The 27651-nt window shown below is 43.9% G+C and overlaps 2 protein-coding genes across 4 annotated transcripts; one reads left to right on the forward strand and one right to left on the reverse strand.

The window, feature by feature from the left end:
* On the reverse strand, positions 1–10590 carry FBXW5 (F-box and WD repeat domain containing 5). The gene is given in 10 exon segments (XM_043988999.1): positions 1–80; positions 83–246; positions 908–1120; positions 1259–1406; positions 2820–3276; positions 3803–3951; positions 4183–4357; positions 5669–5826; positions 6416–6648; positions 10324–10590. Coding segments are annotated over 9 exon segments (1737 nt in total). The 5' UTR covers positions 6609–6648; positions 10324–10590.
* A 6923-nt stretch (positions 10591–17513) lies between these two features.
* Positions 17514–27055, forward strand: C8G (complement C8 gamma chain). Of its 3 annotated transcripts, none has more exons than XM_043989010.1 (8): positions 17514–17718; positions 18201–18337; positions 21762–21832; positions 22153–22263; positions 22822–22947; positions 24562–24600; positions 25179–25212; positions 26657–27055. In XM_043989010.1, the coding sequence occupies exons 1-7, from the start codon at positions 17581–17583 to the stop codon at positions 25193–25195; spliced, it is 639 nt and encodes a 212-aa protein (XP_043844945.1). In that variant the 5' UTR covers positions 17514–17580; the 3' UTR covers positions 25196–25212; positions 26657–27055. The 3 variants fall into 3 exon arrangements, with proteins under 3 accessions (XP_043844945.1, XP_043844948.1, XP_043844947.1); XM_043989013.1 differs by having other exon boundaries at positions 22846–22947; XM_043989012.1 differs by lacking the exon at positions 25179–25212.
* Positions 27056–27651: the final 596 nt, after the last annotated feature.

Consider the following 27651-nt stretch of genomic DNA (forward strand, 5'->3'; position numbering starts at 1 on the left):
TCAGCTCTTTTGGCTGCCCAACCAGGAGAAGAAGAGTGGACGGGGCCGTGGACGGGAGGCTTGGTGGATGCGCACAGTGCGGGTGACCGCCATACTTTAATGGTATTATCATCACTGGCACTCAGCAACAGCTCCTGTTCCAGGGGGCTAAAGGCCACAGAGTTGACCACATCCTCATGCCGGAGCTTGGCTAAGCAGATATTGTAGTGTCGGTCCCAGACATAGCCATGTCGGTCTTCTGCACCACTGTTAGGTACATGTGAGATAGGAGTCAGAGCTAATGGAATTCCATCTCCAAATCCTTCACCTCACCCCTCCCACCCCAGGCTTGGTACTACAGGATCTTACTCTGTGAAAAAAGACAAGATCCCTGTAGGAGTCCAAAGCAGCTATGTGCTAGACTGCCTAGGCCCCTTCACTCTATAACCAACCTTTAAAGTGAGACATGAGGGGCAGCTAGGTGGCACAGTGGATAGAGCACCGGCCCTGGATTCAGGAAGACCTGAGTTCAAATCTGACCTCAGACACTTAACAATTACTAGCTGTGTGACCCTGGGCAAATCACTTAACCCCAACTGCCTCACCAAAAAAAACCCAAAGTGAGACATGAGAGAGAGCTGGTTATATGTTCTGCCCTATCTTCCCCTACTGTAAGCTCTGTTCATTGGCTTCTATTATACTTCACACTTAGCATCTCCTGTCATCCTGAATACTCTTCATATGGTTTCTTTGTGTAAATGAGTAGAAATCACCTCAACCCAGATTTCCCAAGTAATTTCTCCACCCTAGCTGGGATAGGGGTATAGTCTTCCTTCTTCCCCCACCTCACTCCCCAAAAAGAAACCTGTCAATTCCAGTTGGGATGGGAGCTTAAATGTATGGATTTGGGCTTTCTGGGGGATAGTACCTGGCAACAAAATCCCTGCTGACATCAAGGAAGATGAAGAAGCACTCATCATTGGGTGTATAGGCACGGTGGGCCCTGAGAGCCCTCTTCACTTCCTTCATAGTCTTAAGGTCAAACACGTGTAAGTCAATCTCCTCAGCAATAGGTGGTGGCTGCATGGGGTCTGACACCACTGAGCCACTGGGCCATGAGCGGCTGTTGACATACAGGTACCTGGGTAGGGGGAATGAAGAATTTGGATCCCAAAAGAAGAACCACTAATTCCCCCATGCTGGCAACCCCTGCCTGAGTCAATGACCAATTCTTGCCCCTAAGAGCTTGCTTGGTTGATAACTTGCTCCTCAACCCCACCTGTGGTCAGGTGATAGACCCATCCCAATGATGTGTCCATGGATGTCGATCACATGATCCAACGAGTCAAAGAACTCATCTGAACGTCGCTCCTCTCCCAGCACTGGCCCTGCTGTTGTCATCTGGTGAGGCAGGATCTGCTTAATTCCTGACAGGGAAGAAGAAAAATTTAAAGTGAAGGTACAAGAGAAGACAGGCTATTAGCAAAATGGCCAGGATAAGTCTCTAAAAATCCTTTCCATTTCTACTCTACCCTAAATGCTGCTACTTCTGTCGTCTCCCCCTCCCCCAAAAAAGGCATTACTTAAGGTAGCTGAACAGATACTAAGAAAATGACAAAGCCTAGGAGTACAAAAGCAACGGGAAAAAAGATGATACCTAACATTCCTCAGGGACTTTAAATTTTTTTCCAAAGGGTTATCTAACTTAGGTTCTCTTATTTCCTCTTCACAATGTCTCTAGGACATGTATCTATAAATATAGAAATTGAGGCACGGCGTGGAGGTGGGGGGGTAGCTAGGTAGTGCATTAGATAAAGCACTGGCCCTGGATTCAGGAGGACCTGAGTTCAAATCCGGTCTCAGGCTCTTGACACTTACTAGCTGTGTAACCCTGGGCAAGTCACTTAACCTTCCTTGCCCTGCAAAACAACAAGAATTGAGGCACACCAAATGATTTGTCATCGTTGAGCTGTTTTTCAGTCACGTCCAACTCATTGTGACCCTGTTTGGGGTTTTCTTGTCAAAGATACTGAAGTAGTTTGCCATTTCCTTCTCAAACTCATTTTACACCTAAGAAACTGAGGCATGAGTTGAGGCAGTTAAGTGACTTGCCCAGGGTCACACAGCTAGTGTTTGAGGCCAGATATGAACTTGAGAACATGAGTCTTCCTGAATTCAGGCCTAGTACTCCATCTACTTACTTCACCACCTAGCTGCCCTTTTAAGTTGCTCAGCAAGTAAAAGGAACTAGCATCAGAATCCAAGTGAATTGTCCTTTAGTTGAGAACAGGCCAGAGATAAATGGGTATTAGTACTCCATTAGTTTACAGAGCCACAAGTATTTCTGTCATCTCTCTACCTACCTCAAATATAAGGATCAACCATTCAGCTAGGAATTGCTACTTGTGATGCCAAGGCTGCAAACCCCATACAGTTAGTTAGCTACCTGGAAATGTCTACTTAAAAGCCCCCACAATATTGCCACCTTGTGGTTCTCAACAGTACTACCAGGCATTGTGCGGAGCTTGACATCAGTTTTTTTTAGTTTTTTGGGTTTTGGACACCCAGTTCTGCTCTTTCTTTACTAAGCCTACTCTCCAATCCCTCTACCCGATTTCTGCTCTAGCCATTCCATCTGATCATTCAATTTATCCCCGTTTGGTTCTTCCTGTTCTTGAGCACCTAGATAACCTCTTCATCCTCAGGGGCCTCTTCAGATCTCCTCTCCCACTTCCCTTCAATAACGCTCCAATTGCCTGTCTGTGTGGGATGCTTCCTTTACTGACTCTCTCTTGGGCACCATGAGCTGATCACTAGGCTATATAAGCTTGTGCTGTTACCTATCTGGTGTGGAGAATATGTGAGGCAGCCAGTGGTGAAGATCAAATATTTCTTCTTGTCGCTGTTCTCTCTGCTGGCCTCTGGGGCTTTGGTCCGGTTTTGGGCCAGAAACTCCGCAACTTTGCTCTCCAGCTCCTGTTCTGACAAGACAGGTCGTGCCCGGCCCTCCATAATATCATCTAGGAAGCGCCGGAGCCCTTCCTTGGGGCCCCGACGGGGCTGGGCCTCAGGTGGGGGTCGGACCCAGCCTTCCTCTTCCTCATTATCACTACCCAGGTCAAAAACCCGGCAAGGTGAGGTGGCGACAGAAGCTGGCTGGGGTCCAGTATCCAGCAGGAGGTCAGGGGTATCATAGCGACTGCAGTCGGCCACCATCACAGTGCGGATTGTGCTGGCATTAAGGTTCTGGATTTTGAAGAGCCGTTTCACCACATTAACATTCTCTGACTCGACATCCTAGGGAAAGGAAAAACTAAGAGTAAGAAGCATTCTAGCTGCCAGTGTTGGCTTAGTGTGTGTTGCTTTTCCAGTATACCTGTAGAACCCTGAGATAGATTATTATTCTCATAAGTGGGAAGAGTAAGAGGTTGAGTCACCCAGGGTGCCACAGAAAATCAGGGATGGAATTAGGATTATAACTATATATAAGGGGGCAGCTAGGTGGCACAGTGCCGGCCCTGGATTCAGGAGTACCTGAGTTCAAATCCGGCCTCAGACGCTTGACACTTACTAGCTGTGTGACCCTGGGCAAGTCACTTAACCTCCATTGCCCCACAAAAAACCCCCAAAAAAACAAAACAACAAAAAACCCCATAACTATATATAACCCAGGGCTCCTTGCTTTCCACTCAGGGCCCTTCCCATTAGAACTTCCTCTAGGTGTGATGGCATGTAAGAACCCTGGCCATAAAAATTCCAAGGGCCTCTATTCCCCCTCTTAGTGCTAGAGTCCTCCAAGAATCTCAGAGAGTGTCTTCCCAACCTGAAATGCATTGTTGAGCCAAAGCACAGAGCAGGATGTGATGTCTCCAATCCGATGTAGATTCCCAGAGATCAGGTTGGTTTCATTGAGCCAGCATCCAAACACATCATATGGCTTGTTTCGGACTCGTGAGAGGAGAGCAAAGTTGTCTGTTGAGCAGAGAAGAAGTGGAGGAGGGGGTGAAGAAGCCAACAGTGAAACTGGGGGTGAATGGGAGGATAGGAGTGTAGTCTCTTCCCCCTACTTTCAGAGGGGAGGAGGCTCTCTTTGAGGAGCCCCCAGTAAGATAAGACCAGGCTCCTGATAACTCATCTGGCAAAGGGAACTGGGGGTAGTTTTGGAAGAAGCTGCACAGATCGGGGATGGCATCATACTCTTACCCAGGCTGATGACAGCAATCTCTCCTGATGAAGAGTTGTGGGGCCCCAGGAAGACTCCTGACACAAGGAGCAGTGTGTCATCTTGGTTGAACTGGGAAAATTGGGTGTAGCTCCAGTTGTAAGGCCTCATGTTGGAGCTGTGCAGAAGTGAGATGGCCAGGTCATTGTTCCAGATCTGTGAGAATAGAGGAGGAAAGACAGGAAGGAGAAAGTGCTTCAAAGGGTTAGATGCCCACTAATAACGACCATTGAAGGCATATCTTGTAAGCCAGTAGTAGTGGATACAGGAAGAAGAGTCCTAAGTGGTAAGCCCCAATAACTCAGCTGTGTGTGGAATGGTTCCCATTCCCTTCAGCTGCAAAAGGTACAGAGAAAACTATCCTGGGACCTGGGAAGCTCTTTCCCCCAAAGCCAAGTTGATTGGGGATTTTGCCTTGACTCAAGCTGGCAGAGGTGATGGCAAGAGTTAAAGGGACTACATACCTTGAGTTTCAGCTAGCTGAGCTGTAAGTGGTAACTAAATAAGATTTCTAACCCAGAGATCTCTAAGTAACCCTAAAACTGGGAATACTCACCAACATTCCCAAAGTAGCCTCCCTTTAAGTAAGGTTTAGATGTAGCTCAAGGTCACTAGGGCTAGAAGGTAATCTCAGAGCCAAAAGAGTGTAACTGGCTGGGCTTCAGCATGGCCACAGTCTCAACCTCTCCACTCTTTTGAGATTGGACACAAGGACTTAAAATGCCAAATGCCCATCAGCGAGGTTAAAAGTATAAACTGAAATCTTCACATTCTTTCCACTGTTGTTTTGCATTTTTAAATCAATGCAATTCTCCTTTTAATTAGATATAGAACTCACACATGACCTTCCAAAACTCCATTTGTACCTAGGTCTATGTTTGACTCAAGAAGCTAGAGGTCAGGAGCCAGACACCTCTCAGGCTAGTTCCTATTTCTATTTTTTTTTTTTTTTGGTGGGGCAATGGGGGTTAAGTGACTTGCCCAGGGTCACACAGCTAGTAAGTGTCAAGTATCTGAGGCCGGATTTGAACTCAGGTACTCCTGACTCCAGGGCCAGTGCTCTACCCACTGCACCACCTAGCTGCCCCCACTAGTTCCTATTTCTACTAGACAACTGAATTAAGATATGGGCCTATGTTAGCAAAGGACTTTGGCTAAGGCTCCCTAGATAGTGTTTGTGGCCCTAGGCCACAAAGAGATACAAAAGCCATTGAATTTCTCCCTCACTAAGTCTGCCTATTCTCTAACACTTTCCTGAAAGCATTTAAGCTACAAGCTCAGGACAATCTAGCCCAAAAGGCTGAGGCCAAGGGAGCAATAGTGACAACACCTTGGCCAGTCACCATGATTATTTCTGCACACAAAGAAATGTCGACCATACCAGATTACTCTCCCAGTGCTCCCAAGAAGGCACCTTGGCTCAATAGGAACAGCAGTCCAAGTCGACCATTACAGTAACACCCTTACCTTTACAGTACAGTCCTTGGAACAGGATGCAAACAGGTATCCTGTGTGTGAAAAGCTGAGGTGGAGAACCTGATCAGTGTGTTCTCTCAGGGTCTGTACTTCCACACAGGGAATGGTGTCATAGAGTCTCTGAAACTCCTCATACCAGGAGACAGCAGCTGTATCACACAAAGCCATAAGATGGTATCATTTGGGAGCAACAGGGCAAAAGAAGAGAAAGGTACAAATGATTTGTAAGGAGCAAATTCTTTATTACAGCTTGACCTAGCAAGAGCATAGCCACTGGCTGGGCTAAGCTGAGGAGGGTAAATGGGCTGGAACTTAATCTCCCCCAAATTTTCCCAGAAACTACCAAATACAAAGCTCCATGAATGCAGAGAGCCTGTCTTATCCAAATACTGTATCTCCTCAAGACTCTAATATACTGCTCTGTACACAGAAGGCATCAGAGAACTGTTGGACCTTAAGCAACTCAATTTCCTTCTCTGGACTTCACCTTCCTCTTTTTTAAAATGAAGGAGTTAGACTAGATGTCTCTGTCTCTTCCAGCTTTAAATCTATGGTCCTGGGTAATGTTATTTCACTGTGACCAAGAATCAGTCATCAAGTCATCAGCAAGTTATGACACAAGCTTAATATGTCTCCAGCCTGGCTGTTCAGCTCAGAGGTTTAAAAAAAAAAAAAAAGCCCTCTCCTTCCCAAGGGGAAAATGATGCCCAACCTCAACCTCACCATCTATTCACTGACCTGGATGACGAGGAACATCTCGGGCCACCTGGTAGTATCGGTAAAACAGCTCCTTCCACAGGAACTCATCTCGAGATACTGCCTGCCACTGGCGGCACACCAACCCTGCAGCTAGCACATCTTCATGGCTCAGGCTCAAGAAGATCTGGTAAATAATACTGTCTGGAAGGAAGGGGTTGCCCCCATCATCCATCGTGTCATTCTGTCCGCAAGGACTCTGAAATCACATGCACCTGAGTCAGACAGAGTAACAAGAATGGAGGGACAAGGCAGTGGTATAATAAAAACCAAGTACAAAACTAACATTTATATATCTCATTTAATCTTCACAACAACTTGAGGTAAGTACTGTAGATATCATCCCTGTTTTGTAGATCAGTCAATAAACTTTTATTAAGCACCTACTATGTGCTAGGTACTGTGCTAAGCAGTGGGGATACAAGGTAGGCAAAATAAAGTCTCTGTCCTCAAGAAGCTCACAATCTAGTGATGAAGGAAATTTAAGGCTCAAAAGACTTCACTATGGTCACAGAATTAATAAGATTGAGGGATATTTTTTATTTAGGTCTTCCTGACCCCAAGTCTAGCTTGGTTGCCTGGCCTGGTGAAGACTAGGGAGCTAAGAAGAAATGGATTAAGGAAAGCAAGACCAGAAACAAAGAATTCAGGGCTCTGAGACTCAAATGGCCACACTGTTTCTCACAGTAATCAAATGAGGGTTCATTAAATGCTTGCTACCTGTCAGGCACGGAGTTAGGGAATGAAGATACAAAGACAAAAGCTCAACAGTTCCTACCTTCAAGAAGTTTATGATCTAAGCAGGAGACAGAGATAATAATACTCAACTTAAGCTATTAAAACTTAAAATTGCACAGACTCTTGGGACACTTTCTATATATCTACCCTATGTATACAAAAAGTAGAAGATAATTCTGGATGGTAGACATGGAAGAAATAGTAAAGTATACATTTTTGTGTGTGATATATTCATGTATGTATGTATGTATGTATGTATGGTATGAAGATAATGGGGGGGGTGAATACTAGTAGCTGGGGGAAATAGGAAAGTCTTTTTTTTTTTTTTGGATGAGGCAATTGGGATTACATGACTTGCCCAGGATCACACAGCTAGTAGTAAGTGTCATGTGTCTGAGGCCGGATTTGAACTCAGATCCTCCTGACTCCAGGGCCAGGTGCTCTATCCACTGTGCCATCTAGCTGCCCCAGGAAAGTCTTTAAGTAAAAGTTGGCATATTGGTGGAACTTTGAAGGAAACTAGGGATTCTAAACACCAGCTATATTGAGGCCCCAGAAACTATAGAAGACTTTCTTGTAAACATGTAAACCAGTAAACATGCACTTAATATTTGCTGACTAAATGCTAAAGCCCAAACAACAACAGCAACTATACTATGATCACCATCAGCCCCAGGAATTCTTACCCATGAGTGAGCTGGGGACTCCTCTACGATTTTCCAAGGATATACCAATAATCTAGGGATAAAAAAGGCCACCTCAAGCCTGCATCACAACCTGCCTTCTTCCAGGCTAACAATCTCTGCAACATCAGCTTTCTATGGACCGGGCCTGAAATTGTTGAGGAGCTGGGTCTGAGAGACTCAAGGATTTCTGAGTACAAAACAAAGGGTGCCAGGCTAAACCAAGTCCCTGGATTTATCTACTCCCTTTAAGAGTTACTACAGCCTGACACCATTCCATTCTGACTTGTCACCTAATGACCTTTCCCTACAGAGGAAAAGCAAGCTACCTTCACCACATAGGTTCAAGGGACAAAACAGGGTACTGAAAAAGTGAGGCAGGTCAGAACCAGCTTATCCTGCCCAATGAAAGGCCAAAGAAGGGAGCTGATCCCTGACTTCTGAAACCTAAGTTGAAGTCAAGACTTTATCTGTGTAAGGAATCCTCCAGGTGACAGATCAAAATGTGATTTACATCTCCCTGGTTAGGGAACTAGAACTGCTAGCAGCAGTGGGACAAAAGGGCACTGGAAAATTGAAAATCAAAAGCAAATTGTAAGCAAAATATATAGTTTGCATACGCCCAGATATTGAGACATGCTTATTACACAGAATATGAGACTCATATTTCTAGATTATAGAAATGAAATGGGCTATTGGCAGGATTTTCTTAACCTGAGGAGTTTTCATCTAAGTCCCTGGAAATTAAGGCTCTCTAGTCTGGGAGATTTCTCATGCCTTGCTATCACATGAATCCCAAATATGCTTTCCTAAGTGGAAGACATAGTTTAACATGGTTGGTAATGATGCTTACTATCTATAGACAGATATGGCCATGACGTTCTCCACGTAAGACCCAATCCCAAGTCCTGGGGTTTACTCAGGCAGGCTCCCCCAGGGAAGCCTTGCTAGAATGGAAGTACAGACCCCTGTGTTTCCCAAATTTCTCAAAAGTGGCTGCACTGGCAGAGATTTCTTTTTCCAATAATGGCTGGTTCCCCTTTAAATGGTCCCTTAAGGAAGGAGCTTCGTATTCCTCAAAGCAACTTCCTAGGGAGCAGAATCTCTCCCATTCTCCTGAAGGTCCACACATTCAGTGCTCCAACATAACTCAGGAGGCAAAAGCAGGGTTTTTAAATCCTGAAGACACTGAGAGAGAAGGGAGGATTGATGACATAGGAATCACAGGAACAGAGATCTAGAGCTGAAAGAGACTCTGTCCTGGAGGCCATCTGGTCCACACTCCCCTCCTTATTTTACAAATAAGGAAACTGAGGCTAGAGAGATAGAATGACTTGCCCAAGGTCACACAATGATTGATGTAGGGCAGGGTTTGAATGCAAGTCCCTGACTCCAGAGCCTTTTCAGTGTACCAGGGTCCAGCTGTAGGAAACCCTCCTCAAGGTAGCTGGGGGAATTTGGGGGGAGGGGCGGAGGAGGTCAGGGTTGGCAGGAAAACAGAATAAAGAAGGGGGTGTCAGAGATGGATGGAAAGTAATGTTTGAGGATGTGCTTGCTGTTGGGGAGAGTCATTTTAGAGGACAGGATCCCTTGGGACATTCTCTGTTGGAGAAGATGCTTTTAGGAAAGGGATCCCTTAAGAGATCTGCTATTGAGGAGAGGATATCACTATTGGGGAAGGGACCCCAAGGGGGGAGGATTCACTATTGGAGAAGGTGTCACTTGGGGAGGTCTCTGTTGGGGAGGAATCTCTTTAAGGCTTTAAAAGGTGTCTTGTTGAGTTGGGTTCCCCTGGAGCAGTCACTACTGAGAAGGGATTCCTGGTAGGGGGATACTTTGAGAGGGAGGTGTTAGGGAAGTGGACCCTGGAGATGAGGGTCCTTTGAGGGTGAAGTATCTGTTAGGGAGGTGGGTGGGGGTTCCCTTGAAGGGGTCCCTGTTGGGAGGGTTTTTTGAGGATGAGGCGTCTGTTAGGGAAGTGGGTCCTGGGGGGTGGGGGGGATTGCTATTGGGAAGGGTCCTTTGAGGGTGAAGTATCTGTTGGGGAAGGTCGTTGCTGGAGGGTCCTTTAGTGGTGAGGTACCTATTGGGGAGGAGTCCCTGCTCGGAATTCTTTGGGGTGAGGTGTCAGGAGGGTGGGGTGATCCCTGCTTGGGAGAGAGGTTGGTTGCGGAGGGGAGGGGGTACCTTTGGGGGTAAGGGATGTCAGGGAAGTTGAGGAGTCCCTGAGGCGGTGTGTCATGGAAGTGGGGAAAGTCCCTATGGGGGGGGGGGCCCTGTGGGGGTGATGAGGTGTGTCAGGAGCTGGGCTGGGGGGGAGGTCCTCCCACAGGGAGGCGTCTCTTGGGTGGGGGCCCTGATGGGAGGAGGCCTGCCTCGGCGGGGCACTGTAGGGGCGCGCTCACAGCAGGAGGGGGGGGCCCCCTCCCCACGACGGGGCGGGGCCGCAAGACGCGCTCCCCCACTCACCCCGCGGGAGCCGCCTCACGGAGCCGGAACCGAAGCCGGAGCCGGGTCGAGAAGGGGGGCGGGGCTCAAGGGGCGAGGCGAGAGAAGCCCCGGGCCGGGCCGCTCTGCCCCCGGCCCCCACTTCCGCTCGCGCGCCGAGTCGCCGCTGCCGTCGCTCTCTCCGCGTCTCTATGATGTGGGTCCTCCCCAGGCCTGATGCCTCGAACACAGAAGCATCGATGAAGGCTCCTCCCAGTCGTTCTACCCCGCTTCCGCCCCCTTCCTCTCTCGAGCGGTTCTGGTTCTCGCGCTGGGCTCCCTCTTATTCTGCGCCTGCGCGAGACCGAACACTTTCCCGAACCGTGATTGCCATCGGCCACCAGAGGGCAGCAAGGCTACGTTCCTGAACCGTAGGTGGCCTGAATCTTAGCAATAAACTTGCTAGGGACGTTCTAGGCCAACCCAATCATTGTATTAATCAGAAAACTGAAGTCCAGAGCGGTTGAGTGATCTGCCCAAGGTCACACAGCTACTACCACTACTACTAACTAGCCTTTACAAATTAATGTTTTTATTTGTTTTTTTAATAAGGTGGGTTTTTTCTCTGTGTGTGTGTGTGTGTGTGTGTGTGTGTGTGTGTGTGTTTGCGTTTGTGTTTGTGGGGCAATGGGGGTTAAGGGATTTGCCCAGGGTCACACAGCTAGTGTCAAGTGTCTTAGGCCGAATTTGAACTCAGGTCCTCCTGAATCCAAGGCCAGTGCTCTTTATCTACCAACCTCTTATCTTCCAATTTGGAGATTCAGTAATCCTGGGAGACAATTTATAACATTCCCCTGGACTGCTCCCTAGCCTTCCATAGAGAGAGGGAACCAGATCCCCTACTGGAGTCCACACAAGCACAACTAGTACTTGTGGAGCAGAAGGGAAGGTCTCAGAACCCACGGTAGGTAATCCAGGATGACTGTGTCTGACCAGGTCACAGAAACTGGAGCTGGAGCAGGGAAGGACTTTAGGTATTATTTAATCCAACCCCGTCATTTTATAGATGAACAAACTGAGGCCCAGACAAGTGAAGCACCTGATCTCATGAATCTGAATTCAGTGTGCTTTCCAGCATGTTTTCTCTCTGACCTTTTGGAAGTCATTGTTCATTTATTCATTCATTCTCTTCAAATTATTCCTTCTGCTTGAAATATCCCCTCTCAACATCTTTGCTTGTTGAATTCCTTTTTAATTATTTTATTTTATTTTATTTTTTGCTTGTTGAATTCCTAACCATCTCTTTGGAGGACATTTCTTCAGACAAGCTATATTACAGTATACATACATGGTCAGTTCTTTAGCAATTCAAGAAAATATATGCATTGTTATTTGTATATAATTGAAGAGTTTGGTGTTAGAATTACTTTTCATAATATTTGAATAATAGAAACAAATTTTAATTAAAGACTAGACATTACAGCCTACTCTTGCTGCAGGTTGATTCTTTAAAGTTTTCAGGTACAGAAATATAATACCTTTTTTTTGGGGGGGGGGGCAATGGGGGTTAAGTGACTTGCCCAGGGTCACATAGCTAGTAAGTGTCAAGTGTCTGAGACCGGATTTGAACTCAGGTACTCCTAAATCCAGGGCCAGTGCTCTATCCACTGCACCACCTAGCTGCCCCAGAAATATAATACCTTTGAAAATGAAAGCAACATTTATTTAGTTAACCAGTGAATGTGATAGTTCTTGTTTATGTATATATGATGTATCTGGTGTAATTTTAATAAATTTGATATTTTAAATTATAGAACACAGCATATTAGTAGTTAAACACTCCACTGAATCACAGAGAAATTCTGATTATTAGTATCACTGGGCTATAAATTTAGATTGCTGATAGCTGGATATAATTATATGGATATAATGTAGTCAAGAAAGTTAACCTTAAAATTTAAATCTTAATTCTGTGATTTATAATAAACTACATTGTACAATTAACAAAAAAAGAATTCCTACCCATCCTGAAAAGTCCAGCACAAATGTTACTTTAAGCATGAAACCCTCCCTGGTGAGTGATGACCTTCCTCTCACCTTAGACACCCATATAACATTTTTTCTCCTCTCTTATGCACTAACCATAATCATTTTGTTTACTTCTTCAAGTAAATGGTAAGGTCCATGACTTTTCTCTCTTTTTTAAAAATAGTATTTTATTTGTCCAATTCCAGGTAAAGACAAATTTTTTAATGTAATAAACATTTTTATTTATAGTTTTTTGGGGGGGGCAGCTAGGTGGTGCAGTGGATAAAGCACTGGCCCTGAATTCAGGAGGACCTGAGTTCAAAGCTAGCTTCAGATACTTGATACTTACTAGCTGTGTGACCCTGGGCAAGTCACTTAACCTTCATTGCCCTGCAAAAAAAAAAAATTTAGTTTTGGGTTCCAGTTTTTTTTTTTTTTTTGCAGGGCAATAGGGGTTAAGTGACTTGCCCAGGGTCACACAGGTAGTGTCAAGTGTCTGAGGCTGAATTTGAACTCAGGTCCTCCTGAATCCAGGGCTGGTGCTTTATCCACTGCGCCACCTAGCTGCCCCTTGGGTTCCAATTTTTATCCCTCCTTCCCTCCCTCTCCTCTCCTCTCCCTAAGGTGGCAAGCAATCAGATATGGGTTATACATATGTGATTATGTAAAACATTACCATATTTGTCATTTTGTACAAGAAAACTTAATTAAAAGAAAAAACAAAAGAAAATTAAAACTAGTATGTTTCAGTCTATTCCATTGATTTCAGTTCTTTCTTTGGCAGTAGATAGTATGTTTCATCAATAATCCTTTGGGATTGTCTTGGATCATTGTATTGTTGAGAACAGTCAAGTCATTCACAGTTCTTCATCAAACAATATTGCTGTCTCTGTGCACAATATTGTCTTGGTTATGTTCACTTCACTATATATCAGTTCATACACGTCTTTCCAGGCCTTTCTGAAGTCATCCTGCTTTGTCATTTCGTATAGCACAATAATATTCCATCACCATCATATGCCACAGTTTGTTTAGCCATTCACCAATTGATGTGCATTCCTTTGATTTCCAATTCTTAGCTACCACAAAAAGAGCTGCTATAAATATTTTTGTACAAATAGGTCTTTTTCTCTTTTTGGGGATATCTTTGGGATATAAACCTAGCAGTGGTATTGCTGAATCAAAGGGTATACAGAGTTCTATAGTCCTTGGGGCATAATTCCAAATTGCTCTCCAGAATGATTGGATAAAGACAAATTTTAACATTCATTTTTTTAAAATTTTGAGTTCCAAATTTTGTCCCTTCCTCCTTCCCTCACCTCTCTCCTTCCTAAGATGATAAACAATTTGATAAAGGTTATACTTGTTCAGTTAAGTAAAATATTTCCATATTAGTCATGTTGTTAAAGAAGAAACAGACCAAAAGAAAAAAACACATACACAAAAAGTAAAAAAAATGGAAATAGTATGCTTTAATCTGCATTCAGATTCCATCAGTTCTTTTACTGGAAGTGAATAGCATTTGCCATCATGAGTCCTTTGGAATTGTCTTGGATCATTGTACAGCCAAGAAGAGCTAAATCATCCATAGTTAGTTGATCAGCAAACAATGTTGCTGTTACTGTGTACCACACTCTCCTGGTTCTGCTCACTTCACTTTGTGTCAGTTCATGTAAGTCCAGGTTTTTTTGAAATCTGCCTGCTCATCATTTCTTTTTTTTTTAATAGTGAGGCAGTTGGTGTTAAGTGACTTGCCCAAAGTCACACAGCTAGTGTCAAGCGTCTGAGGCCAGATTTGAACTCAGGTCCTCCTGACTCCAGGGTTGGTGCTCTATCCACTGTGCCACATAGCTGACCCTCATCATTTCTTATAACACAATAATATTCCATTATCTTTATATACCACAATTTGTTCAGTGATTCCCTCAATTTCCAATTCTTTGCCAAGATCCATGACTTTTCTAAACTTTCTTCCTCAGTGCTGAGCACAGAGCTCAATAGTATATGGTTAATAAATCTTTGTCAAATGGATGAATTCAGCAAATAACATAGGCAGCCTCCATCAAAGTACTCCTCTGATGCCTTTTTTTTTTGAGGGCAATGAGGGTTAAGTGACTTGCCCAGGGCCACACAGCTAGTAAGTTATCAAGAGTCTGAGGTTAGATTTGAACTCAGTTCCTCCTGAATCCAGGGCCGGTGCTTTATCCACTGTGCCACCTAGCTGCCCCCCACCCTCATCCTCTGATGCCTTCTTGAGAGATTATAAATTCCCTGAAGGTAGTGTCTTTCATATCTACCTTAGTTCCCCCTTTGCTTTGCTCATATCAGGCATTTAATGAACATTGATGAATTGAACTGAACTCTGAGTTCTTAAAGGCTACGCCACTGGGAAACAAGTAGGGAACAGATTTACAGAGCTGGAAAGGATTTGAGGATCGGGCTGGTAAAAAAACAAACAAACAAACAAAAAAACAAAATTAAAAAAACCCTGCCTGTGATTATCTTGCAAGGATATAACCTGTCTAAATTCAGAGCTGTTTATCACCAGGGGTTTGGTACTGGGAAAATGATTTTTTGGAACTTTCGAAGGACTGTCTAAGGCAAAGAAGTTTGGTAATCTACTTCTACTTCATTATTCTGAGCCTCAATTTCCTCTTTTATAAAATGGGCACGGTGATATTTGTACTTTCCACCTCAGTAACAGGGTGGCCTAGTAGTGGATAGACAGCCAGCCTTGGACACAGGAAGCCTTGTCTTCCCTCTTTTACGTACTTACTTGGACAAGTCACCTACTCTTTCAGTGCTCCAGGACGTAGACAATTCTTTAGGACTATGTATTACAGTGAAGATGCTAACCTGCTTTGGTGGAGGGAAATTCTCTAGATCAATGAAATCACAGGTTCAGTCCCAACCCTACTTTCTTTTTGGGGTGGGGGTGGGGGCAGGGCAATGAGGGTTAAGTGACTTGCCCAAGGTTACAAAGCTAGTAAGTGTCAAGTGTCTGAGGTCGGATTTGAACTCAGGTCTTTCTGAATCCAGGGCCGGTGCTTTATCCACTGCGCCACCTAGCTGCCCTCCCCAACCCTACTTCGGACCTTACAGGATTGTTCCAAGGAAACGAGAGCTATTGCTAACACAGTGCAGTAGGAAGGATAGGACACACAAAGAAACATGTCATACCTAGTATTTTGGTGAATTCAGCATCTCCCTGTCATGGGGTGCAGGGCACTACAGAAGTTCTCTGGGGCACACCAAGGAATCTTCTCCTAGAGAAACTAAACCAGAGGACAGATAATGCCTAGAAAGATAAGCTGAACCAAATCGGACTGAGCTAGCTTCGGATTCCTACCCTTCATTCTGGTCTCCCTTACCCTGGGGAGATAAATTTGGGTGTGGCTGCGGCCTTTGTGTTCTGAAGAGGGATCCGTAGCCACCCCTCACCCTATTCCTCTAGTCACTACCAGTGGGGGATGGTCCTCCACTCCTCACCCAATTCCCCCAGCTACCACCAGTGGGGGATGGTCCTCTCTCACTAGAGGAACTTTTCACGGGCAGATGGTCCACCCCCATCAGTCCTCTATAAAAGTACCTTCCAGTCTCCTGTTCGAGGAGATTTGGTACCTCTGAGCCATGTGCTTTATGCCAAATCTCCCCATGAAAAGTCCAAGGATTTCTTTCATGGTTTCCCTCCCCCCACCCTTCCCTTCCCTTGCTCCTAAATAAACTATCACCTTATTCTAACTACATTTTGTGTGCAAGAGGGTGTAATTCTTTAAAGAGGAATTCCTAAGAACCCCAATTCCCAACAAACCCGTACCCCATTTTCCACCATTACATCCCCTTTATGGGGTTTCCCTCTACTACAAGAAGAAGGTAGCTCTTCCTTCACATCTTTTTATCCTATGGGATTTTGTGTGTCCTCGGTTTCCCATAAAGGATCCACCATTTTTTGGAGTCTTTCCTTTGGTTCTTTTAGTATTGTGGAAGGGAAACAGGAAAAACATACCCTTTGGTCTGCCTGGCTATTGTTATCTCACATTTGGGGCAACTAAGTGATACAGATTGGCCCTGAAGTTGGGAGGACCTGAGTTCAAATCTTATCTCAGACACTAGCTCTGTGGCTCTGGGCAAGTCACTTAACCCAAATTGCCTTAAACACCCAGGACCCTCTCCAGTCATCCTGTTATATATCTTGCCCGTGGACCCAGATGGTTCTAGAGGAAAGAGTAGGTTGGTGACTTTACACAGCTCTCCCTCACTTAAATCCAATTTACTGCTAGTCACAATATCACCCCAATGTCGTAGTCCTCTTCAAGAATGAAGGACAGGGGGCAGCTAGGTGGTGCAGTGGATAAAGCACCGGCCCTGGATTCAGGAGGACCTGAATTCAAATCCAGCCTCAGACACTTGACACTTACTAGTTGTGTGACCCTGGGCAAGTCACTTAACCCTCATTGCACCCACCCCCCCGAAAAAGAGAGATATAAGTTATATACAAAGAGCAATAGCTAGTGTTTATATAGCACATACCATGTGCCAGACACTGTGCTGAGCACTTTGCAAATATTATCACATTTGGTTTTTGACAACAACCCTGGGAAATAGGTCCTATTATTATACCCATTTTATAGTTGAGTAAAGTGAGGTGAACAGAGATTACATGACTTGTCCAGGATCACACAGTTAGTAAGTGTCTGAGCCTGGATTTGAACTCAGGTTTTCCTGACTCCAAGCCCAGTGTGCTATCCATTGTACCACCTAGCTGAAATGAGGGAAATGATCTTTCATTTCCACAATCCTATCTGGGTTTGGTTTTGGTTTGGTTTTTTTTTTATTGAGGCAATTGGGATTAAATGACTTGCCCAGGGTCACACAGCTAGTAAGTGTTAGGTGTCTGAGGCCGGATTTGAACTCAGGTACTCCTGACTCCAGGGCCGGTGCTCTATCTACTACGCCATCTAGCTGCCCAATCCTATCTGTTTTAATCAATCAACAAATTTATATTCACTTTTCTACTATACCATACGCTTCTGATGATGGCAGAGTTCAGGCCAGGGGCTCCCCAAAAGCAAGGCATCTAAGAATGAAGGCTCCCCCTTTGGTGAAGTCACTCTTCCTCTTCCCCATGACCCATTTAGGCTACAAAGAGCCTTGCTGAAGCCTCATGTGGACAAATGGACTTTGACTTATTGATTAGCCTTTCCCCAGCTCCAGGGCCATTCCTCCCAGCTCTAGCAATCATCCCCACTCCCAAGCTGAGTAACCCCTACCATGATACTACTGAGGACTGCTCTCCTCCTCACTCTGCTCCTGGTCCCTGGCACCCCTGGTCAGAGACGGAAGAAGCCCCCACAGCCTCTGGTTCCCATTGACAAAATCCAGCCTCAGGTCAACTTCAACCCACATCAGGTAGGGACAATGAAAGAAGGAGGAAAGAGTTGGCCCTTTGCATGGCTCTTCTCAGCTTTCATCTTCTGAGGGGGAAAAGGGGTTACAGAGAGGAGCAGAGGCAGGGTTGCTTTAGAAAACCCAAGGACCCCTCTGCCCAAAGCAGGATCTTCCCAGAGGCAGAAGTGAAAACGAAGCTATAGAGACCTTCCTAGAACAAGGGTTCCCCAAAGATACAGAAAAAATGAACAGGAATACCTTCAGTCTCGCTTGTCTCTGTATCAGCTGCCCTAAGACTTCTGGGATCCTAGGCTCATTTTGTCTTGTAGATACTGTGCTACCCTTAGTGACTAAAACAGGTTGGGAAGAAAGGGTTGCCTCTGCCTCCTAGTGTCCTGGAGATTTCCCCACTCCCCTCTTGGCCCCCTGGACACTCTAAGTCTGTTCCCCAACCTGGGACCCATGGTCAAGGCTCTCTAGTCCCAGTCTACCTGTCCCCTCAGTTTTCAGGAACATGGCTCCTTGTGGCTGTGGCCTCCAAATGCAGCCATCTGCTGGAGTCTAGCCACAGGTCGGAGGCCACGCTGATGCAGGTTGCAGTGTCCAGCCCGGGGTTGGCTGTCAACACATTCAGGAAACTGTGAGTAACATATGGAGAAATAGCCTTTCACAGAAGGCATGAGTTTGATAGTGTTTGTGACATGATGTATGATAGAATGTGTGACTTGCTCCTTGGGTAACTAGATGGAAAGCCCTTCCTCTCTAGGGGCCCCAATTTCATTTTATGTAAAATGAGGTTATTGTAGTAAATGATTTCTGAGTTTGCTTCAGCAACTTTAATCCTACAAGTGTCTTCTCCTATGATAATAAAGCATTGACAAAGGCTTTAAGGTTTGCAAAGCATTTTATAAGAGTTATCATAGGGGCAGCTAGGTGGCGCAGTGGATAGAGCACCAGCCCTGGAGTACCTGAGTTCAAATCCGGCCTCAGACACTTAACACTTAGTAGCTGTGTGACCCTGGGCAAGTCACTTAACCCCAATTGCCTCACTAAAAAAAAATTTTTTTTTAATTTTTAAAATTTAAAAAAGAGTTATAACAACTCTGGGAAGTATGTGTTATTATGCCCATTTTACAGATGAGGAAACTGAGGCAAAAAGCAGTAACTACATGTAAGTCATACAACTAGTAAATGTCTGAGGACAAATTTGAACTAAATTCTTCCTGTCCCCAAATCCATTGCTCTGTCTCCACCACCTAGATGTCTAAATGAACACACATACATATATAATACATACACACAAATATATATATATATATATATATATATATATATACTCTCACAGGGTGCCCCAAAGCTTAAAACTGAACTAAGACTTTTGCAGCACACTGTATCTTATATCTTATATACTCTAAAGGGGGTCAAGCCTGTCTCAGGCTAAGGGGCTGAAGTGGAACCAGGAGGGGCTTATTGTTTCTCTTTAGGAAGATTTATCATCCAGATTCAAAATGCAGGATGAGATATACATACATTTTTAGACATCAACTATGTGTGAATTTGTGTTGCTTGATTATGCATATTGGTTACAAGATTGTTGTTGTTGTTTTCAGCTGAAAGATGGGAAAGAAAAATTATCATCACTATCTCATTCTCATTTTTTTCAATGGAGTTTAGGTAGACAAATGAATCTTCTGCTAACGTTCATTTATATATAATGTTCTGTAGATGACTGTACATGGGGATGAAATGATTGTTTTTTGCAGTTCAATACAAGCATTAGGATAGAAGCTTATCTTCTGTTGGCTAGACACAAGTGTCCTTAGTACAACCCCAATGTTGCTGTTGAGTCATTTTAGTTATGTCTGACTCTCCATGACTCCATCTGGATTTTGTTTGTTTGTTTGTTTGGGGTGGGGTGGGGGTGGGGAGGCAAAGATACTGGAATGGTTTGCCATTTCCTTCTCCAACTCATTTTACAGACGAGGAACTGAAGAAAACAGGGTTAAGTGACTTGCACAGGGTCACACAGCTGGTGTGTGAGGTAGGATTTGAATTCAGGTCCTCCTGACTCCAGGGGGTGCTCTATCCACTGAGCCACCTACAAATACAATAGCAGACAAGAAAATGGATCCACAAACCTCTTCCCATCCATATATGTTTTCCACTCCTTCTGCTGGGTCTCAATACTTTGAAAACTTTTCTTTCCTGTAGCTAAGAAATCATGAATATAAAATGTCCTGATAAATCTTTAACAGCCAGCTCTCCAGCTGTTAAAGATACAGGACATGTTTTTACATTTAGTCTGCATTTTTTTTTTTTGCGGGGCAATGGGGGTTAAATGACTTGCCCAGGATCACATAGCTAGTATGTGTCAAGTGTCTGAGGCCAGATTTGAACTCAGGTACTCCTGAATCCAGGGCTGGTGCTTTATTCACTGTGCCACCTAGCTGCCCCCATTTAGTCTGCATTATTAACTTTTTCTCTATCATTTTTTTAAAAATCTAGACCCTAGACAATCAACAAGATGATAAATCAAGCCCTGATTCCTAGTGTTTGTGTTTACCAATTTCCAAGCTGTAAATGCTCACCCTAAAAATTTAAAAATCAGCTCTGCCCCTACATGCCCCTGCTGGAATCTATTAAAAACATTGTTCTTGGGGGCAGCTAGGTGGCACAGTGGATAAAGCACCAGCCCTGGATTCAGGAGGACCTGAGTTCAAATTCTACATCAGACACTTGATACTTACTAGCTGTGTGACCCTGGGCAAGTCACTTAACCCTCATTGCCCCATTTAAAAACAAAAAACAAAACAAAACAAAAAAACCACCACCTCATTGTTCTTGAGTTTTTATGAATCAGTGTTGTGTCCAGGCACTTGTGGGCAACAATTCAAACTATGATAATGATGTAGCTCTAGTTGGGTTTATTGGTTGAGTACTCCAGAATGTTTTAACTCTGTATTTGTAGTCTGGCAGTTTGTCATGTCAATTCATGAAAGAGAAAGAGAGCTTCTGTTGCATCATTTTAGCCATCAAGTCATGTCTTGCTCAGCACCCAATCGGTAATAAATGTATAGCTATTATTTTATTACTCCAATACTTCAGGGATTCAAGATTTTAGCATTGTAGGTGCTCTTTCCACTAGAGGAGATCACAATCCCTCTATACCTTAGGAGATAAGCCTTCAAGAGATTCTGTGGATAAAAAAATCAAATCTCAGGGCAGCTAGATGGCGCAGTGGATGGAGCACCGGCCCTGGATTCAGGAGTACCTGAGTTCAAATCTGGCCTCAGACACTTAACACTTACTAGCTGTGTGACCCTGGGCAAGTCACTTAACCCCAATTGCCTTACAAAAAAAATAATAATAAAATCTCCCAGAAGTCAACCTGAATGAGCCTCAAAAAACTTTTTTGAAACTGGTCCTTGGGGGGCAGCTAGGTGGTACAGTGGATAAAGCACTGGCCCGTGGATTAAGGAGGACCTGAGTTCAAATCCAGCCTCAGACACTTAACACTTAACTAGCTGTGTGACCCTGGGTAAGTCACTTAACCCTCATTGCCCCTCCAAAAAACAAAAAACAAAAACCAACAACAACAAAACAAAACAAAACAAAACAAAAAAACAACCCTGGTCCTTGAACAAGACATGTAGTAATCAAACTTAAGGTTTTTCAAGCTTGATAGGACCTATAAAAAATTACATTTCATTGACATAACCTCCAAGAACCCAGGATCACCTCTATCCTACCATTATCATAATAATAACTAGAACTTTAAGATTTGAAAAGGATTTTACATATTAACATAACCTTTTTATTTGATCCCAATAACAACCATATGAAGTAAGTGCTATTATTATCCCCAGTTTACAGATAAGGAAACTGAGGCTCAGAGAAGTTATCTCAGAGAATTCTCAGTCTTCCTCTGTATCCCATTCCAGTCTCCTTTGACATCCTATGCTTCAGTGCTCCTTAATATCTAACCTAAGTTATTTCTTGAGTAACCCTCCAGAATGACAGATTGCCTTCCCCATCTCTGGAGTCCTAATGTATCTGTTCTTTAGGGATGGGATCTGCTGGCAAATCAAACAAAAGTATGGGCCCACCAAGCTCGAGGGCAGATACCATCTCCAAGGTGAGAGTGGGCATTGGGGGAGGGGGCTAAACTCAGTGCTATGGGTAACGATAGTGACTGAGGGGCCCAGAATCAAAACATCTTAGGTCCAGACTCAACTCCAATGAGTCCTAGCTGGGAGGGAGTGACAGGGGGATTAAAGAGATGGCAATAGGTGCTTAGAATTCTGGGTAAGGACCCTAGGTATTGAATAGGTCAGGGTGGTAAAGAATTGGTAGCAAGGGAGAGGAAGCACTCCAGAGTAGCCCTGAGACAGGTGCTCAGTCTCCTTCTTTAAGGCACTGGATCCAAGGTGAGATGACAGTATTATCTGTTCCTAGGCCGACGAAAACGAAGCAGTGGTGTGGAAGTGGTGGTAGGGGAAACAGATTACCACCAATATGCCATCTTGTACTATCAGAGGGACCAGCAATTCTCCATAAAGCTCTATGGTAAGGGGGGGTGGTAGAAATGGACGTGGGACAGAGAGCTGCACAGAGGATGGTGGAGAAAGAGAAAAAGAGTTAAGAGCTGAGACTGATGCACCTCCCATCCCTGTCCCTAGCCTCTGACACTTGTATTGACATAGACACAGAAACAGATTCAACTCTGAGTTGCCTGCCCAAGTAGCTTCCAGAGACCCATTCCTTTGTTTTGTTTGGTTTGGTTTGATTGTTTGGGGTTTTTTGGTGCAGGGCAATTCGGGTTAAGTGATTTGCTCAGGGTCACACAGCTAGTAAGTGTCAAGTGTCTGAGGTCAAATTTGAATTCAGGTCCTCCTGAATCCAGGGCAAGTGCTTTATCCACTGTGCCACCTAGCTGCTCCATCCAGAGACCCATTCTTAAGACTACTTCAAGGGGCAGCTAGGTGACGCAGTGGATAGAGCACCAGCCCTGGAGTCAGGAGTACCTGAGTTCAAATCTGGCCTCAGACACTTAACACTTACTAGCTGTGTGACCCTGGGCAAGTCACTTAACCCCAATTGCCTCACTAAAAAAAAAAAAAAAAGACTACTTCATTTTTCCCCTTGTAGCTAGGTCCTTCCCTGTTAGTGATGATGTCTTGAGCAGGTATGAGCAACGTGTCACTGATGCTGCACTAAGTGAAGACTTCACCTTTTACTTCCCTACCTATGGTGAGTTTTCCCACCCATGTTATCTTAGCTGTTGGAACCAGTCTCATACACTCCAGGCTTTCCCAGCCCACAGATTCAAAGAGCCTCAGAGTTGGAAGGGATCCCACTGTCCATGCATGTCCTTATTCCCTTCTGAGGCACTATCCAACACTGAATGAGTCACAACCTCTCTTTTGAAAAAGTCTTATTAAATTTTTTGTTACATTTGGAGTTCCGAGTTCTCTCCCTTTCTTCCTCCCAACCCCACATTAGAAAAGGGTAACACTGGATATAGACATATATATCTGGTACCATATAATACATATTTCCATTTATCAGTTTTTTCCTCTGGAGATGGATAACATTTTCCTTCATAAGTCCTTCATAGTTGATTTGAATGATCATATTACTCAAAATATCTTAGTTATTCACTATTACTCTTCAAATACTATTGCTATTACTATATACAATGTTCCCTTGGTTCTGCTCATTTCATTCTACATTATCTAATGAAAGACTTTCTGTGTTTTCCTAAAACCAAACTGCTTGTCATTTCTTATAGTACAGTAGTATTCCATCACAATCTTATGTCACAACTTGTTTAGCCATACCCTAATTGATGGACATCCCTTCACTTTCCAGTTCTTTGCCATCACAAAGAGAACTGCTACAATTTTATAACATATTAGTTCTTTTCCTTTTCACCTTGTGAAAAAGACCTAATCATGGTATTGCTGGGCCAAAGGGTATATACAGTTTTATAACTCTTTGGGCATAATTTCAGATTGCTCTCCAAAATGGTTGGATCAGTTCACAGTTCTACCAATAGTGTAATAATGCCCCAATTTTTCCACATCCTTCCTGACATTTGTCATTTTCCCCTTCTATTATTTTAGCCAATCTGATAGATGTCAGATGGTACCTCAGAGTTGTTTTAATTTGCATTTCTCTAATCAATAATGAGTTAGAGCATTTTTTCATGTGACTATAATAGCTTTGATTTCTTCTTCCCAAAACTGCCTTTTTATATCCTTTGACCATTTATCAATTGGGGAATGACTCATTCTCATAAATTTGACTAAGTTCTCTATATATTTGAGATATAAGGCCTTTATCTGAGAAACTGGCTCTAAAATTTTCCCTTAATTTTCTGTTTTCCTTCTAATCTTGGCTACATTGGTTTTATTTGTTCAAAACCTTTTTAATTTAATTTAATCAAAATTATCCATTTTATATCCCACAATTCTCTTTATCTCTTATTTATTCATCTAGTCTTCTCTTATCCATAAATCTGATAGTTAATATGTTCCATGCTCTTCTAATTTACTTATGATATATCTCCCTTTATATCTAGGTTAGGTAGAATCACAACCTCTTTAAGCTTTAGTTTCCTCAAGCTGTAAAATGAAATCAGGATTATTTCTTAAGGTCCCTTACAGCCCTAAACTTTATGGGCCTTTGACTGAGTGGACAAGTGGTGATTCTAACCTTGACTCGATCTCCCCCTTGCCCTCTCTTCTTCCCTCTATTTGGACAAAAACTGAGACTATAAAGAGTTTTAATGGGTACTTTTTAGTCCCATGGTACCCTCTGTGCCTGCTCTGATGCCCTGACCTTTGACCTATATGCCCACAGGGTTTTGTGACTCCTCCCATGACTTCCAGATCCTGGATGGTGAGTGCAACCTTGGGTTGGGATTGGGAAGAGGGAACAGAGAGGGACTTGTCTTCTGGGCTTTCTACAGGGGAACATACAGATCATCTCCAGTCCAGGAGAATGGGCACTTCATGGTTAGCTTCTCCCTCCACCTAAAACACACAATCCTCCTTAATACCTCATTATATATCCTCATTATATTATCATTATATCCTTAGGGAACGTCAGCTTTTCATTTTCCAGGAGCCCAACAATGTCAATGTGGTTTAATAGAAAAAGCTCCAGCCTTGGAGTTGAGAGACCAGAATCTGAGCTCAGACACTAGCTATGGGTTTATCACTAAGCCTCCTTGAACCTCAGTTTCCTCAGTGGGCTACCATGAATTCTTTCTGTTTAAGGATTGCTACTTCATTTTGTTCATTTTGGAAAGTTTTCTTGAACAATTTCCTGAAATATGGTGTTCATATTCTTTTGTTTTCCTAAATTTGTGCTTGCTGCTGTGGCTTGACCTAGCTTCCAGGACTGTCTCTTGAGGCTATATTTTACAATTCTTTCAATAATTGAATCATTTTCCGGCCTTGTTTTTTCTACTCTAGTGTATGTTGCCCTGTAGTCCTGTTTTTTGCTATGGTAAGTCTTTTGTTCATTGCTTCACTTGATTTTTTTTTGAGCTTTCCCTGTTAAAATTTCTTCACTGGGTTTTAAAATTTTTTTGGTGAGGCTACTGGGGTTAAGTGACTTGCCCAGGGTCACACAGCTAGTAAGTGTTAAATGTCTGAGTCCGGATTTGAACTCAGGTTCTCCTGACTCCAGGGAGTCAGGGCCGGTGCTCTATCCACTGCACCACCTAGCTGCCCCTCTTCACTGGGTTTTTAACAATTATTATTACTTCTTCCTAATTTTTTTTTTTTTGGTGAGGCAATTGGGGTTAAGTGACCTGCCCAGAGTCACACAGCTATTCTTCCTAATTTTTAAAAAAAATATTTTAAAAATATTTTTATTCTAGCCCTCATTCCCACCAATTTTTTTTTTATTTTTTTTTAGTGAGGCAATTGGGGTTAAGTGACTTGCCTAGGGTCACACAGCTAGTAAGTGTTAAGTGTCTGAGGCCGGATTTGAACTCAGGTACTCCTGACTCCAGGGCCGGTGCTCTATCCACTGCACCATCTAGCTGCCCCCCACCAATTTTTTTGTTTGTTTGTTTGTTTTTTGTTTGTTTTTTTTTGTTTTTTGCAGGGCAATGGGGGTTAAGTGACTTGCCCAGGGTCACACAGCTAGTAAGTGTCTGAGGCTGGGTTTGAACTCAGGTCCTCCTGAATATAAGGCTGGTGCCTTATCCACTGCGCCACCTAGCTGCCCCCCCCACCAATTTTTAAAAAAACTTTTTCTGAAGCTGTTGTGATTTTCTTAACAGTGTTAATTCATATCTAAATCAAATGTGTCACTTTATCCAATTGAGGAAGTCTTTGGGGATAGTGTGCATTGTTTCTTTTTTCATCTGTGATGTTTCTAATAATTTTGCTATTTCACTTCATTTTTTCCTTATCATATCAATGTTCTCCACTTCTCTCCTGTATTTTGGCTGATTTTCATTTTCTTGTGTGATTTTTTTTTTTTGCAAGGCAATTGGGGTTAAGTGACTTGCCCAGTGCCACACAGCTAGTAAGTGTCAAGTGTGTCAAGTGTCTGAGGCTGGATTTGAACTCAGGTCCTCCTGAATCCAAGGCCAGTGTTTTATCCACTGCACCACCTAGCTGCCCTTTTGTGTGATTTTTAAAAAGTTATTCACCTCTTTTTATTTCACTTGTTATTTTTTTGAGAGGCATATGAGTAGGGAGCTCCCTTTGAATTTCTGATTCTTTCATCTTGACCAGAAAGCCCCCAGTTTCCTCATCTGTAAGATGGGGCAATACTTTCACTCCTTACTTCACAAGGTTGTGATGAAGAATGTGTTTGGTACACATTACACCACTATATGAATGTGAGCCATTAGTGTTACGAGATCACTGGGTCTGGGTGGTAGGGGCAAAGACTACAATTGCCTACAGTGCCTGGTCTGTCTTCTCTGTTGCAGACATGAAAAGCTGAGTCTGAACGGAGAGGCCGGGGCCTGGCACAGTGCACTCTCCACTGAGAGGGCAGAGGGCTTATCAGCTGCTTCCAGGGCCTCATCATGACTGCTGTCCATTCAGAGATCAGGGCCTAGTTCCCAAGAGTCCAGGCCTGGTGCTTTCTCCAGACCTTTGACCCCCCTATCTCCCCAATCCTCTAAGCCAATGACCCTAATTACAATGACCTCTGATTGTGCTGACCCCTGACCCTAGCAGGGCCGTTAATTTCCAGGTGACTCTAGCTCTTTGGCCTGCCCAGTGTCTGAAGGCATTTCCCAAGTCCATAAGGCACTTAAGGACTGGTGAGACTGAAGTATGAGGGTGATTTGTTTTTTCATTAAAATTGTTCCTGTCCCATCTGATGATTTCTTTTTGATTGTCTCATTTCTCTCTGACAGAGTCTGCCCTAGAATTCATGTCCAACATCTGGTAGACTCTTTAACTGTCTTAGGCTTTTGTGTTTCTGACTCATCATTTCTGGTCACACACACACACACACACACACACACACACACACACACACACACACACATGCTCTATTTTGGCATCTATCTCAGCCTTTTGTTTCAAAGAAAAGAAACAAAAAACCTTTGCCTAGGGTGGGGTTAACTTGTCTGCTCACAGGACTCTCTCTCAGGATGCTTTGGGAAGAAGGATCAAGGTCTCACAGTGGCAACAGTATTTATTCAGCCCAAAAGAAACAGTTTGTTCCTGAGATAGTGTACGCTTTCCCATAGCGTCCCTGTCCTAGGGACCTTGAGGATAAGAGGGCAGAGGACCCAGAGCAGGGACTGGCATGAGGTTGGAAGACCGAGTTACCCAAGAAATGTTGGGGGAGGAGATAGTTGTATACCAGGGAGGAAAGAGGAGAACCCATGGGCTATTCTCTGTCCAGGATGGGATAGCAGATGAAGAAGCAGTGTGGAGTAGTGGGCAGAGAGGCCTGGTCCAGGAAGGA

This window comes from Dromiciops gliroides, chromosome 2, assembly GCF_019393635.1.
Source record: "Dromiciops gliroides isolate mDroGli1 chromosome 2, mDroGli1.pri, whole genome shotgun sequence".
NCBI classification, from domain to species: domain Eukaryota; kingdom Metazoa; phylum Chordata; class Mammalia; order Microbiotheria; family Microbiotheriidae; genus Dromiciops; species Dromiciops gliroides.